Source organism: Corylus avellana, chromosome ca4 (genome assembly GCF_901000735.1).
Source record: "Corylus avellana chromosome ca4, CavTom2PMs-1.0".
Taxonomy (NCBI): Eukaryota; Viridiplantae; Streptophyta; class Magnoliopsida; order Fagales; family Betulaceae; genus Corylus; species Corylus avellana.
This window is the reverse complement of record NC_081544.1, coordinates 29507787-29522940: the sequence shown is the minus strand read 5'-3', so window position 1 is coordinate 29522940 and position 15154 is coordinate 29507787. Positions and strand designations below refer to the sequence as shown.

Genomic DNA, 15154 nt, shown 5'->3' with positions numbered 1-15154 from the left:
AGTCGGAATGTCATTTGTATATCTATCACCCTTGACAACATCCTCGGAAGCAAATGATTCAAACTCAGCCATTTCTTTTGGTGTAAGTTTCACAAACAGAGCTCCAATATTCTAGTTAAAGTTTTCAATCATGGTGGTTCTTGGAATGAGACACACGTCATTCCCTTGGTGATGAACCCATGCCAATGCTAGCTGCGATGGGGTGCAACCCTTCCTCGTTGCCATTTCGTTAACACGTTCAAATACGATTTTGTTATGCTCCATGTTTTCAGGTTGGAACGTAGGAAGAGACCGCAAGCAGTAAAGTAAATACATACATCAGCATTAAGACTGAAATCACAGATTAATGAATGCTTATAAGCACTAAGACTGAAATTAGATTGTGTAATTCATGAAGGCAATGATGTTTTTTTATTATTATTATTAATTTTTTTTTTTGATGAATAAATTTATATTAACACCAAAAAATGAAGTACAACACACTTGCAGAAACCTGCTAAATCCCCACGGCCATTAGGCCTTACAACAATCAGCAAAACCATCCCCAACAAACTACCAAAAACAAAGCCTATCTCAGTGCAACAAAGAGCAGTACCACTATACAAAGATGCTACTCCAAACAATCAGCCCAAAACAGAGGAACAACTTATCCGTACTAAGCTTCCCCAATTCAGAGGAACAACTTATCTGTACTAAGTTTCCTCCTTCAGCTACCCAGCAGCCATACTTGGGCAGCATACGCCCAAGATTGAAAGGCAGCAGAGCTAACATCTAGCAGTGAAGCTTACAGCCAACAGTCAACCAGACTTACATCAGAACAAAAGTTGGGATATCCCAATTAGCACAAAGAGATATATTTTAATTTTAATTTGGGGGCATGCATCAGGTGCTATCATAGTTTGGGGGGTAAAAGTATAAAATAAAAAAATTTGGGAGGGCATATTCTAATTTTTTTAAAAAATTATAAGAGATTTTTTTTTTTAAAAAAAAAATTTGGGAAAACATGGGGCTTAGGGGGGCTCCATGTAGGTTTGACCCTGATAAGGTGATCATCACTACATAGAGCATTCCCAGTAGTTATCCTAAAGCTGTCTTCTTTCCTTACATGTAGGAAAAATCTAAAAAAAATCACAAAAACTCATCTACAACAGCTTCTCTATATCTTCCTTATACATTAGGATTGCTACATTTGAACCACCCAATATATTGGATTCAACTGTAATAATCCACATGGTTTATTATAATTATAAAATGACAATATTCTCTCTCTTCTCATACCTTCATATGCAAAATAAATGAATATAAAAATAAAAAAAGTAAAAATAATAATATTTTAATGTTATAGAGAAATATAAATGGAAGCTACTGTGGAGTGTATTTGAATAGGAAAACAAAAAGTAGTTTTGTTCCTTAAATTTAGGAAAAATAAGAAGAAAGTTGATGGATGGAACATTACAAATTTAGCGGTAATTAAAAGAGGGCAAGTTTTTCTTAATTTTAGTAAATGTAAGATGCTACAATTACCATCACATTATTAGTATTTATGCACTGAAATTGTACTTATAATCTCATATACAATGAATTCGTCAGTGTTTTCAAGATGGGTAAAATTGTCCAACAAATTAAAATGACAATTTTGCTCATTTGAGATGAGCAAATGAGGTGTCTTTTAATCACAATTTGATTAAAATTAAACAAACTCAATGGTGATTTAGAAGTCACCTCATTATCGGAGAGATACACGTTAAGAGTGACTTCTAGCATTACTTGATTGCGATCCTATTCTAATGCGAAAAGCGTATTCTAATTTCCACACCCGAAAGTGTGAAGGCTTTCAAATGAAGAGGATTCTATTTCGACGTGGAAAAGGGTATACTGATTTCGACTGAGTCAATACACACCCTTTGTTAGCTTCCACACTTGAAAAGTTTAAAGTTTTTCAAAATGTGTTTTGGTTTTTGAAGGGTGTTTTGTGGTTTGTTTTAAAAGAAAATGGCAGGGACAACAAACAAAAATGTTTGAAAAATCTGATAATTATTGTCTGAAAATTATTTTTCAGTATTTGAAAAAGAATTATTTAAAAGTTTATCAAGTATGCTCGTGAGTTGCGACACTAGAGTGGCAAGATATTTTGTTGCCGGAGAAAAAAATAAAGAGCGATATTTTATTCGTTTAGATCCGTAGGGAGGATATCTCAGATTTCCCTCCTTTACACGTGGCTAAATCGTAGCAAGTACATTTGACGACGATCCACTCTCACTCTCTCCCATTCCCAGAATCCGGTGGAACCTTTACGCTATCGGAAAGCGCGCGGTGCCGAGACGAAGCAACTCACTCTTCAACGTAATGGATTCTTTGTTTGTGCCCTTGCATCGCTCTGTTGCTTCATCTTCTACGTGCTCGCGAAGCGATCCTCGCAAGCAATTCCACTTCCTTCGGAACCTTCCGAATGTCTCTTTCTTGAGGTCCAGAGTTTCTCTACCTCTCCACGATCCGGATTTGAAGAAGGCGGAGGTTTCCGAACGCTCTTCTCGGATCGTCTGTGCCGTTTCGTCTACTGAAACCAGGTATACATTTTACTTCTTCGTTTACTCGCTTTCTTATGTGAAGGCTTTCAGTGTTTCATGGCTCTCTGTCTGGTTGCTTGAGAAAACTGACCGAAGAAGAACGAGTTTGTTAAATCACGAGCAGCTGGGAGGAACTTTTTGTGAAATTGAATCTAATTTCATTTTTGTTTTCCTGCCTTTTCTAAGCAACCAAGCGGATTTTGTGCGTTGTTTGTGCCTATTTATTTGCGTGTTTGCACGTCTTATTGAAATGGAATAGCTTCATTGCGTTTTACACGTCGCTTTTAATGTGGAAATTTATAATCTCGAGTGGGGTGCTAGAACAAAATGGAAGCTAATGGAGGCAATTTAAGTGCCTTGGCAACAACTCAAATTTAATTTTTCGTTTCTTCATTTCACTTGGTACCTTCTATTTTTTGAAGGTATCTTTTTTTTTTTTTTTTTTGATAAATTATTTTTTTGAAGGTAACTTGCGAGTTAGCTTTCATTTTCTGTAATGTCTATGCCCATTCATTTTGATTGATTTCTGCCTTATAAAGCTATATAAAACACATTGGACCGTGGAACATATCCAACGTATTCTAAAGTTTAGAATTCTGGTACGAGACAAGGGATGATGGACTTGTTTTTTTTGGCAGAGAAGAGAAGACGAACATGAGTTCTAAGTCAGGACGTGGGAAGGTGCGGCTTAATCTTAGATTGGATCATCAGGTTAAATTTGGTGAGCATGTAGTGATTTTGGGATCAGCGAAAGAATTGGGATCCTGGAAGAAGAATGTTCCGATGAAGTGGACAGAGAAGGGATGGGTATGTGAGTTCGAATTGAAAGGGGGAGAATCCATTGAATATAAGTTCGTGATTGTGAGTAAGGACAAGAGTAAGGTATGGGAAGGTGGGGATAACCGGGTCTTGAAGCTGCCCATGGGAGGGAGTTTTAGAATGGTTTGTATATGGAATGCAACAGGGGAGTCTGTGAATTTATTGCCTTTGGGCTCGGGGGAAAATGAGGAGAATTATGATTTGGGTGACAATGGGTCTGTGGTTACTGATGCTGCTACTCATTTGGAGGCGGGGACGAGTCCTTTTGTTGGGCAATGGCAGGGGAAGGCTATCTCTTTCATGCAATCGAATGAGCATCGAAACCGGGAAACAGAAATAAAATGGGACACTGCAGGTCTTGAAGGATTGGCTCTGAAGTTTGTTGAAGGTGATCGAAGTGCGAGGAATTGGCGGAAAAAGGTACTGCTACTGATAATGGTTCTTCCTACCTTTAGATTGATGGCAATTGTTCAAGGGATTTCAAAACAAATGTTGTTTCAGTTCAGCTTATGAATTGTTTATAACTGCAGTGTGTTCCAGGCTACATTTATATATGTATGTATGTTGTTGTGTGTGTGTGTGTCTTAACATTCTGTGTTCCATGCTACATTTATCTATGTATGTTGTCTGCTGTGTGTGTGTGTGTGTCTTAACATTCCGTTTACAAAGTTGTCCTCAAGATTAGATGCTGTGATTTCAGAACATAAATGACAGATTGTGATGTCTTTAGTTTGCCATTGAGAGGATTTCTTGACATCATTTATATAAAAGGCTATAATGGCTATAGCCTGAGTAAAGTTCTCCTACGTTATCAAAAAAAAAAAAAAAGGGGGCTATAATGGCTATAAATGTATTATTGTTGTTGTTTTAGTAGTTGCAGTTACTGCAATTATAATTATTACGAGATAAACTATGATAGAGCTGTGTCTTGTCAAGGTTGGTGAGGCCTCACCTGTTTTTATGTACCTTGGTATAATTATTTACTGAGTTAAACCATTTATATAGATCTACATATCATAAAGGTGTTTTTTTTTTTTTTTGGGAATTAGACAAGTATATCTTTGCATTTACTTGAACAACGAATAGCATTATAGATAGGCAAAAAACAGTGTGCTTTTTTTTTTTTTTTCCTAAAAGGAAAAAAGAACTAAATTCATATTTTTCATTTTGTTATCTGGTTATATATAGCAGCCTCAATCCTTTTGAATAATTTAAATTGTCAGAGAAATTGATTAAAGTAAGTAAAAAATATGTGATGCCCTACCAATCTTGATGGGGCGATGATTATGGTTGTTGTTGTTGCTCATTTGTGGTGGTCATGGCATTTGTGCCAGTCTGGATGCATTTTATATATACTGTTTCCATGTTTTTACTGAACTCTTATACAATGAGGCCCAACACATTTAATACCTTCAAGGTAGTTCACTACACTTTTTTATTTGATAAGTAAGCTAGGCCTACGATGGACAATGTCAAGCTAGGTCTCTGTAGGTCCTAGGACAAGCTTGAAACTAACAAAAATTAACACTGGCAACCACATTTTAAATTTTCTTTCTGTGACCTAATGCGACATCGATTATTTTGATTGTGTTAAACTTCATTTTAAAGAATCTGAAATTGGAGATTTCTAGTGTAGTGACCAATAATATAATAAAGCCTTTGTTACGTGGCTATAAAGTGATACTGAAACCAGGAGCCAGGTCCCATCTGCTAAATTCAAGTTTTCCTCTTGAAAAAAGCTAGGAGAAAAATCAAGAAAGGTATAAACTGTGGGGAGAAAGAGCTGTGTGGTGCTTCGTAAGGGAAATGTGCTTGAATATGTGTCTGAATCTTGGAAGATTATACATCTGAGTCTGTTAGGGCTTGTTGTGTAGATGTCTTTTGAGTCCTTGTCAAGCTACTTACACTTCCACTTTGTCTGCTGCTCGGGCTGGCATGGCTTTTTTTTTTTTTTTTAATCTCTGAATCTTGCAGTACTTGGTCCTGCATGTCCTTTGACTGGTTGCCATATCGCTTCTATTGAATGACAAGGCTAGTAGTTAATTTTATGTTTGCATGTTTTTTCCTTTTTTGCATATGGTTGTGGGTCTTAGACTTATGATATCTTCTCTTGCATGGTATTTTCATTGTCTTCCATGGTTATTTTACTTGTATCCTTCTTTCTTTCGTTGTTTTCTTCAGTATCTATTTTCATTTAAAGCAATTCAATTGTTGTTATGAAGCTGATCTGGATTTAATACTCCATTTTCATGTTTGTGTTTTGTCAAATTTAACACTTATTATAGAATAGAGGGATTATTTTACTGCCCAGTTTGTTGTTTAACTTGATTAAATAATCTCTTTCTTTCTTTCTTTTCTTTCTTTGTCTTTTATTGGTGAAGCTTGAAGTTGTACGTGAGCTATTAACGGAAAGTTTACAAAGTGAGGACCGGTTGGAGTTTCTCCTTTATTCAGCCATATATCTGAAGGTTTTCTTTGATACTTAGTTTCTATTTCTAACTTCAAGTTGATACTTGCATGCTCTTCTTAGATATTTTTCTTATGCAGTGGATAAACACAGGGCAAATTCCTTGCTTTGAGGATGGAGGTCATCACCGGCCAAACAGGCATGCTGAGATTTCCGGGCTTATATTTCGTGAATTGGAACGAATTTCTTGTAGGAAAGACACTTCACTTCAGGTGGTCTTCCATTTTATTTGGAATGGATTTGGAATAATCATCTCTTTATAGTTTTTTTTTTTTTTTAATAAGCAAATCAATTTCAATTTCAGTTCACCTTTAGATTGATATTTGATCCTGCCTCTTTTTCCTTAAATACCATTCTGAAACCTTGGTCTTGTTAATCAATAAACTAAGCCAACAAGCTTGGGAAAGCCAGTTCCTTGTTACATGTACTTGATTTGGAGGACCTTCAATTCCAGCATTTTGATCTCTCAAGAACTTGATCTATTGCATTCAACAAAGACCACATTATACAAACATTTGATTATAGTACTCTTACCTTATAATTTGAATTAAGAATACCATGGATAGTTGCTTAGGTAGCTTTGGCAATTGTTGCTTTACATAATAATCCTGGAGGCCAGAGATACAAGTGCTCAGAACAGGGAAAAGAAAAGCTGGTTCAAATTGCAATCGGGAAACTGTCTCTTAGATGAGTAGGAAGATGAGTACTGCCTCATATCTCTTCACTACAGAATAATGTGGTCTTAATACTTGCTTGTCGCTAATCATTAGGTCCCTGAATTTTGTTTATTTTTATTCTGTTGTTTTACTTTTCAGATTGTGCCAGCAAGAAGAATAAAACCCAAGATCCTACCCCCAACCCAATTGTGCCTCTCGTTGCAGAGGAGTGCTAGGACTTAAGTAGCTTATTTCCATTATTTAGCATGAAATGATGTTTGATAAGCCCAAAGTATCTTTGATTTTTTTTCATAAAAAATTTAAAATGATAAGAAGATGAAAGAAAAGAGAGAGAGAGAAAAAAAAAAGAATTGTTACCTTCTCATAGTGGCCTGCTATCCATTCACGTGTTCCAAAAGATGTATGTTATATGCAGAAATGACCAGAAGGTGAAAAGAATGGCAAATTGATATTATGACTTTAGTGTGCATATAGTCTTATATGCATTTCTTTCTTTTAGGCTTTATGCTTCTTTTGTGTCTCTCAGCTAATGGGTTTTCTTTTGTTCAGGAAGTGCTTGTTATCCGCAAGATTCATCCGTGTCTGCCTTCTTTTAAGGCAGAATTTACTGCATCTGTTCCTCTAACTCGTATTAGAGATATTGCTCATCGGGGTGATATCCCTCATGATCTCAAGGTTTCCTACTTTGCAGAGTTTGAATTGATTTGTATTGTAATCAGATGATGTGTTACTTAGTTTACATTTTGCGGATTCCAGCAAGAAATCAAGCATACAATACAAAACAAGCTTCACCGTAGTGCTGGCCCAGAAGATTTAGTTGCTACGGAAGCCATGCTTGCAAGAATTACCAAGAACCCTGGGGAATATAGTGAAGCATTTGTGGAGCAATTCAAAATTTTTCATCATGAACTCAAAGATTTCTTCAATGCTGGAAGGTCTGATATGAAGTTGGTCTTCATTATATAACATACCAAATCTGCTTCCAATGCATCTTGCGCCTTTTGGTTTGATCTTTTTCAAATTTACATTTTTCTTAGAAATGATGAAATTGTGTGAATTGTTATCTCTATTTACATATATTTCTCTACAAATAATTATTTTTAAATTTTACTTGCATTGTGCCTGTGAGTTGACTGAATAACCTTATTGACCTCAATTAACATTTGTTTCTAGACTATTGTTAAAGTAATGATTAAGTGATTAAATTTATCTCATAAAAATTATCTCTTAAAAATGATAAATTTAAGAGATAAATTTAATCACTTAATCCTGAGATTGAACATTGACTCCGTTAAATCATACCCCATTTAAATTAAATATTCCATGTGTTGGGTCTCACTTATTAAAAGGGAGTTTGAGCCCATACGTGAGGGGGAGTGTTAAAGTAATGATTAAATGATTAAATTTATCTCTTTCTAGCAGTTTAAGCTTTTGGGATAACTGGTAACAACTATAAACTTCTTCTTTTCTTTTTTTTTAAAGATTTTATTATTAGCATTATTGTTGTTCCTAATTTCCCTTTTAATAAAAGCACCCTCTGCTATGAGTGTTGTGGTCCTACCTGCTTCAACAATGTCATTTATGGAAGAATGGATGTACTATCTAGAAACTAGAGGCTGAAGCACTAAATTTTGTCGAGGAATCTGCCACGGAGTTCCCTTCTTTGTAACATTCTGTAAAGCGCAGAGATCCACAAAAGCCTTTGAGTTTCCAACCATCTGTATTGAAAACCAAAGAGGTGGTGAAGTTGGAATTAGACCAGTTAACAAAATACATGAATCTGATTTTGAAGTTATAGGAAGGAAAATATGAAGCCAGTCAAGTGTTGCAGTAACCTTTGCCACTCTAGTATACCGACTCCAGTAGCAGTGAGGTCCTTTAGTATCCCAATAAATCAACAATGAAGAATGAGGATTACCAATAGAAAGAAACATCAATGCAAGGTTCAAAAAATCTGATACTTATTTTACCTAGTGAACCCTGTGAGCCTATTTTTGGGGACTTTGAAGTCTGGGTGATTTTTGAGTATTTCAGAGATGATAATATCACTGGATGGTTGGGAGTAAAGAACTACTTAAATCATCCAGCCATCCCCAAAATCACCTACATTTACCAAACAGGAACTAGAAAGAGCTTTATAATTACATCAGCACTCTGTCAAGTTAGAAATGTGCTACAATTTAAGCCTTGAGTCGTGAATAAGTTGTCTGCCTAAATTTATTATTGATGTTCCCTACATTCTATACTTCTAGAAAACTTGCTCAGACAATGAGTACAAACATAATCTACATAAATGTGACATCCTATCTACAATTTCCTTTATTACATATCAAAAAAAGAAAAGCAAAAGAATTTTGTGAGTTTAGATAATGTCATTGTTATCCATATAGGCCATGTTTTATATTCTATTCTGGAGCACATTCTTTACCTCTGAAATAAATTATCATAATCTGAGTGTAGAGAATGTTCCGGATATCTTTATGTTCTATTTTGGAACATATTCTCTATTTGAAAAGTGAATCATAACATAAAAAATTGCTTCTCTTTGTTGTTTGAAGGAGTGCTATTGATGTTAAATCATCAATTGTCTCAAAAGCTTAAGCTAATAAGGAAAAATGAATTTAATCATTTAATTAATATTCTAATACTTTCCGCACTTGTGAGCCCAAATTCTCGCTGAATATTGGATTCCAACATGTGGAATATTAACTTTAGGAGATATAAAATTGAGTCCAGGTTTGAACTTAGGCCTTTTGCTATGATACAATGTTAAATCATCAGTTGTCTCAAAAATTTTAGTTGATAGGAAAGATTTAGTTTCATTTAATTAATATTCTAACAATTGATTCACTTAATAATTTGAGCAGTGGATTCCATGACCAGTTTGTCTTATAAATTGATTGAAGGCTAGACCAAAGTCAAAGTTAATATCTTGCATACTTTTGTTTGATGTTTGGATTTTTCTGTACCGTTCCCCCTTCCCCTCCCCTCTCGTTTCCACCATTTTATGACCCATTCTATGTAGTGATTGTCCATCATTTGAAAGTTCTATCTAAAATTGTATGGACCACCCAAAACCTATCATGAACATTTACAATGGTTTCAAAAATTAGTTCTGCATCCCAAGTGACCAAAAACTTGCATGACCTAATTTACTTATACTTGAGGAATAGTTTATTGTAATCTATGTGCATTGAGTTTGGCTCAACTTCCAAGTTTAAGTTCAAAAGTTTTGACTTGGGACAAAGTGCTCCAATGATAAGTTTGTGCTTGCTTGTGATTGCAACATCCTGAATTGGTTAATTAGACATTCATTTGTGCTTGTGTGCTTTTGCAGCCTTACTGAGCAACTGGAATCAATCCGTGAATCAATGGATGAGCATGGCCATTCTGCTCTGAGATTGTTTTTGGAGTGCAAAAGGGTGGGTATCCATTTTTCAATCTTCTTAATTTTCATCCATTGATGCCATTTATCTTTATATGTGGCATCTGAAATGTGAATCTGAACACGCAAACTTTAATTGTTACCCAATACCCCTTGATTGAAAACTTAATAGTGTTGCTGACTATTCATATGTGCGCCAGTCTCCAGCTTTAAGTCTCTTACACATGTATGGGAATAAAGGTTGATGTATTCAATTATATGTGTAGGAATTTGAGCGATATGGTTACATGTAAGACATAAGCATAGCTATTCCTATTTCTATCTTTGGACATATGTCTCTATTTACGACTATCAATTTAGTAATTTGAGCTTTTTTAGATCTCTTTTTTGCTATTTGCTAGGCTTCTCTTTTGTATACTTCCTGTGTACTTGGGTTGCGCTCTTGCGCTTTTTAATGAAATTGCGGTTACTTATAAAAAATAAAAAAAGTAGGGATTATAATGAGTGGTTATTCCTGTCGATGTTCCCATTTTCTGTAACTTGACTATAGGATGATAGTCAAAGCTTTGAGGACACAAGTTGTGAATGAAATTGTTCAATCTGGTGTCCAATATGGCAACCCCACTTTTTGGAACTCTAAGATTAGCCCTAAGATGAGTCCCAATATCACCATGAACACCTGCTTGATAGCCATTGAATGATTGTATCATTGATTTGAGTGTTTATGAGCTTCTTGAAAGCGTGGAGTTATATTCTGTCCATTTGAGGTTCCACTGTGATAGATCCATAGGTATAACTTTTGAGCCTTTACCAGCCTTAGGGGTGTAGAACTCAGGCTACGTTTGGTACACTGGAATGATGATTCCTGACGAATAGGAATGGGCATTACTATGAATACAATAAGCTGGAATGGAATGACAATTTTTTAACCGGAATTGAGTCATATTTTGTCCAAATTTCCTAAAATACCCCAACTCTAAAAACTTCTTCCCAAACAACCATTTTGTTTTATTTTTTTTAGCAAAAAAAAAAAAAAAAAAGGGCCACCCTAACGAAAGCTCCAAGGGTGGTGCAACCACCCCCTATTGGCACTAGGCATGGTCGCACCATCCCCGGTGCTTTTGATCCTGAGGGTCTCTAGGGTTGGTGCGACAACCCTTGGTGCTTTTGTTTGGGTAGCTGACCACCCCCAAGTGGTGGTTGCACCACACCCGATTGGCATTGGGAGTAGTCGCACCACCCCCCATGGTTTTGACCCTGAGGGTCTCTAGGGTTGGTGCGACAAACCCAAGGGGGTGGTCGGCCACCCATGGAGACCTTTTTTTTTCTCTGAAAAAAATGGTTTTTTGGGAAAAGGAAATTAGGCTATTCCATTCTTGGGAGAATAGCCATTCCTCTCCTTTTTTGGGAGGAATAACTATTCTTCAAAATGAGGAATAGCCATTCCTGTGGGATGGTTATTCCCCAAAATAATGAAAAGGCCAAATGATAAAATGACTATTTTATAGGAATAGCTATTTCATTCATGGGTCCATTCTTGTGTACCAAACGTGACCTATGTCTTTGGTGCCCGAATTTTACCTACTGCATGAGATTTCTACAGCCAAGCTTGCTGTAAACCTCACTCTTAAATTTTTGTGCAACTCTGTTTATTTTTTTGGTCATTTTCTCCTGCAAATTTATCCTGATCGTTGCCATTATGCTCAGTATCACCTTTATGCTTTGTTCTCTAAGCCAAATTCAAATTAGTGGTGACGTCGTTAGAAACTCTAATCCTGATAGTCTTGATGTGTTTGTATGTGTGTGCATGCTTGTATAGAGAGTTTGAAGTTGTTTCTAGATAATTTGAGTTTCATTGTGATAGTCACAGTTCTGTCACTGTAAGTCTTCAGTCTTCACGAGTTCTATCTTTGAATCTTCAGTCTTCATGTGTCCAACAGATCTGAGGTTGGAGTTTAGTTACATATTACAGGAGACCTATGTAACCATTCATTGTTTAAAAAGAACAAAAAAAAAAACAAAAACTCTCTGTCCTTGTTTCTTTGATTGTGTGGTCATCGTTTGGTCCCTCATTCTGAACTCTCATTTGTCTATGTGTTGTGGTCAGTGGATCAGATCCTATTTCTAACTTGTGCAGTTGGCCATATCAAGCTTCCAAATGCAAAGTCGGCTCTTATTTTTCATTTTCAAGTTTTAAGTAGTTTTGAGATCTATTTGTGCATTTATGTTTACTATGGTACTTACATTTGTGTGGAAGTGCCTCCAGAAACAAATTAACATTGTAATTGATCCTTGAGCTGATCTTAATCAGTTTAGTTGTGGTATCTGATCATAAGTGGCAAACCTTTGTTTATTTCCAGAGTTTGAATGCTGTTGAAGAATCAAGTAATGCTTCAGAAAACATAGACACTGGTCTGTTCAAAACCATGCAATCTTTGAATGCTCTCAGAGAAATAATTGTGAAGGGTCTTGAAAGTGGCCTTAGAAATGATGCCCCTGATGCTGCAATTGCTATGCGTCAAAAGGTGAGATCTTTTTAAGTAATTATTTGGCATAAACTTTGAAATGAACCATATAGCTTAGTTGGAATTTGATTGTTCTCTCTCTTCTCTTTGGCGGACAGTGGCGTCTATGTGAGATTGGGCTTGAGGACTATTCATTTGTTCTCTTAAGCAGGTATATTCAATTCTAGGCTTGCTTATTACTTGTTCTTAGATAATGGAGATCACAAGCACATTCTTAAATTTTGATAATGGTGTGTTAGTTATTCCAATAACTCTGAAATACATTTCTTTCTCTGAATCATCCACTTGTTGGGCATCTTCTTTTTTAATTTATGAATAGAGAAAAAGGCAAAGCTCAAGTATACGAAAAGTATACAAAAGAGACAACCACCTTAATTGCGTCCGAAATCTAGAAAGTTAACAAGATCTATAAATGCCTTGCTGACACGCATTAATTTAAATAGATTCGTCAATGCGCTTGAAGCCATGGGAGGGGCTCATTGGCTGACAGAGAGTGTTGAATCAAGGAATATAAGAAGCTCTTGGAATGATCCTCTTGGTGCGCTGGTTGTTGGCATTCATCAGTTAGGATTATCTGGTTGGAAGCCAGAAGAATCTGCTGCTATTGAAAATGAACTCCTTGCATGGCGAGAGAGAGGTCTCTCTGAAAGAGAAGGTACACTCATCATCTTTTTTGCCTTAAGTTCTTATCAACCATTTGACTCGTTTAGTAAAGTAGTTATGCTTGCATAACAATTCATAATCCTGGTCCTTTTTTTCTTGTCTGAATAAATGATGAAGGAAATGAAGATGGCAAGATAATCTGGGCGTTAAGGCTTAAAGCTACTCTTGATAGAGCAAGGAGGTTAACTGAAGAATACTCTGAAGCACTTCTTCAAATATTCCCTCAAAAAGTCCAGGTAAGAAAAGGAAAAAGAAAACATAATTTTTCCTTGTAGGGGAAAAGATCTACACACTTTTATCATTAAAGCTTGTATACCATTAAGGTATACTTGGATGATGACTTAGATGCTTTTCTTGTTTTGTTGTAGAATTTTTGAACTGCATAATTATATTCTTTTTAATGTTTCATGACTTATGGTACTTATACTTTAGTGAAAGCAATCTCTATGTGAGATTTAGATAGACCTGAATGGCACTTGAAGTAGTTATAACTGACAAATCTTTTTCTGGCCTTCTAGCCTTTCACCCATACAATTTGAAAATTATCGGTGGAACTATCTCAGCACGTAATGCTTAACTTTTAAACTTTGAAATGAAGTGACCTGTAGTTAATAAATTCTTTCATGGCTTTTGTAGATGCTAGGGAAAGCTTTCGGAATCCCTGAGAACAGTGTAAGGACATATACTGAAGCTGAAATCCGTGCTGGGTATGATAACTTTCTTTTTAAATTATATTTCAAAAGAATTCTATGCACACTGTAGGCTAATATAGTTTGCAGATATGTCTTATGTTGGTTATTTTAGACCAGAAGATTGAAGAATAATTATCTAACCAGTACTGCTGTCTGACTTCTCTACTGGTAAATGTCATTTGTAGTGTAATTTTTCAGGTTTCAAAACTCTGCACCCTTCTCTTAAAAGCTGTTAGAAACACACTTGGTTCTCAGGGTTGGGATGTTCTTGTTCCTGGAGCTGCTCTGGGAACATTAATTCAGGTACCCTCAATTGCCTTAACTGAAATAGCATCAAATCTTCTATAATTGTATTGCTTGTTCTACCGATTCAACAGTTGAGATTTTAAATTTTACTTTAGGTTGACTATTGAGAAATTATGAAATTATAAATTTTAATTTAATTGAAGTGGCTGCAAAATCATTTTTTTAATGTTATATGCTAAGGAACTCAATTTTGGCACCAACCTTTAACAAAAGGAGAATTAAAGTGGGTACAGAATTTTGAACCATCTCCAAACATTCAAGATGAGGAACCTGGTGTATGTTTGACAGTTTTAATTGAGATGACCAAAATAGAGGTTACTTTTTAAGATAAAAGAAGTACTCCAGAAATTAGTGATTTTCTTATGCATTGGATTAAAAAAAATCCAGCCAGTCAATACAAAAAAAAGGTATATGTTTTCATAAAGTATATATATATTGGTTGATTCTTTTTTTTTTTCGTTTTCAAAATTTCGGATGATGGCAGACCAATAAACATTGTGATAGATGATTCTGGCGCAATGTCATCTATAATAGGGGTTGGAAGTCTTGTTAAGTATTTTTTTTTTTTTGGATAAGTAATAAAGTAAATTAGAAACACATATTGAGGTCCTTTTTGAGCATATATAATTAGTACGCTAATACATTAATCCAGTTATCTGATTCAAAATCTCTCCTATATTAGATGAGGATTTGGTCATATATGCAGTAGGGATGATAGAAGTAGGTCATATATGCAGTGGGGATGATTTGGTCTAAAATGCTTATTTTCCCTATATAGGCGTTGAAGCATTGAATAAGAGCTGATCATGCATTCACCATTAAAGATCTTTCTTTCAAATCCATGAGTGTTTCCTCCACCCTAGGGTTGGATAAAAATGAATCTTGATGCTGCTTTAGGTTCTGGTGGTCTATTGCTTGGCATGCGAGCTTAACATTTCGGGTGATATGCTGGATCAATGGGCCTCCTACATAAGTTTCAGGCCATTTCTTATTCATCTTCCTTCTAATATTGTAGGGGATCTCTCCTGTATACTACATGTGTACACAAGTTGC

The 15154-nt window shown here is 35.6% G+C and overlaps 1 protein-coding gene across 1 annotated transcript in view; it reads left to right on the top strand.

Moving 5' to 3' along the window:
* Positions 1 to 2150: 2150 nt before the first annotated feature.
* LOC132176977 (phosphoglucan, water dikinase, chloroplastic) overlaps positions 2151 to 15154 on the top strand; it is a 19309-nt gene continuing 6305 nt past the window's right edge. The window contains exons 1-13 of the mRNA XM_059589154.1: positions 2151 to 2567; positions 3206 to 3806; positions 5768 to 5854; positions 5934 to 6065; positions 7080 to 7205; positions 7287 to 7465; positions 9868 to 9952; positions 12276 to 12440; positions 12539 to 12591; positions 12884 to 13095; positions 13221 to 13339; positions 13740 to 13810; positions 13981 to 14098. Of these exons, the coding sequence (XP_059445137.1) occupies positions 2347 to 2567; positions 3206 to 3806; positions 5768 to 5854; positions 5934 to 6065; positions 7080 to 7205; positions 7287 to 7465; positions 9868 to 9952; positions 12276 to 12440; positions 12539 to 12591; positions 12884 to 13095; positions 13221 to 13339; positions 13740 to 13810; positions 13981 to 14098 (2169 nt within the window). The 5' untranslated portion in view covers positions 2151 to 2346. The remainder of the gene's footprint in view (positions 2568 to 3205; positions 3807 to 5767; positions 5855 to 5933; positions 6066 to 7079; positions 7206 to 7286; positions 7466 to 9867; positions 9953 to 12275; positions 12441 to 12538; positions 12592 to 12883; positions 13096 to 13220; positions 13340 to 13739; positions 13811 to 13980; positions 14099 to 15154) is intronic.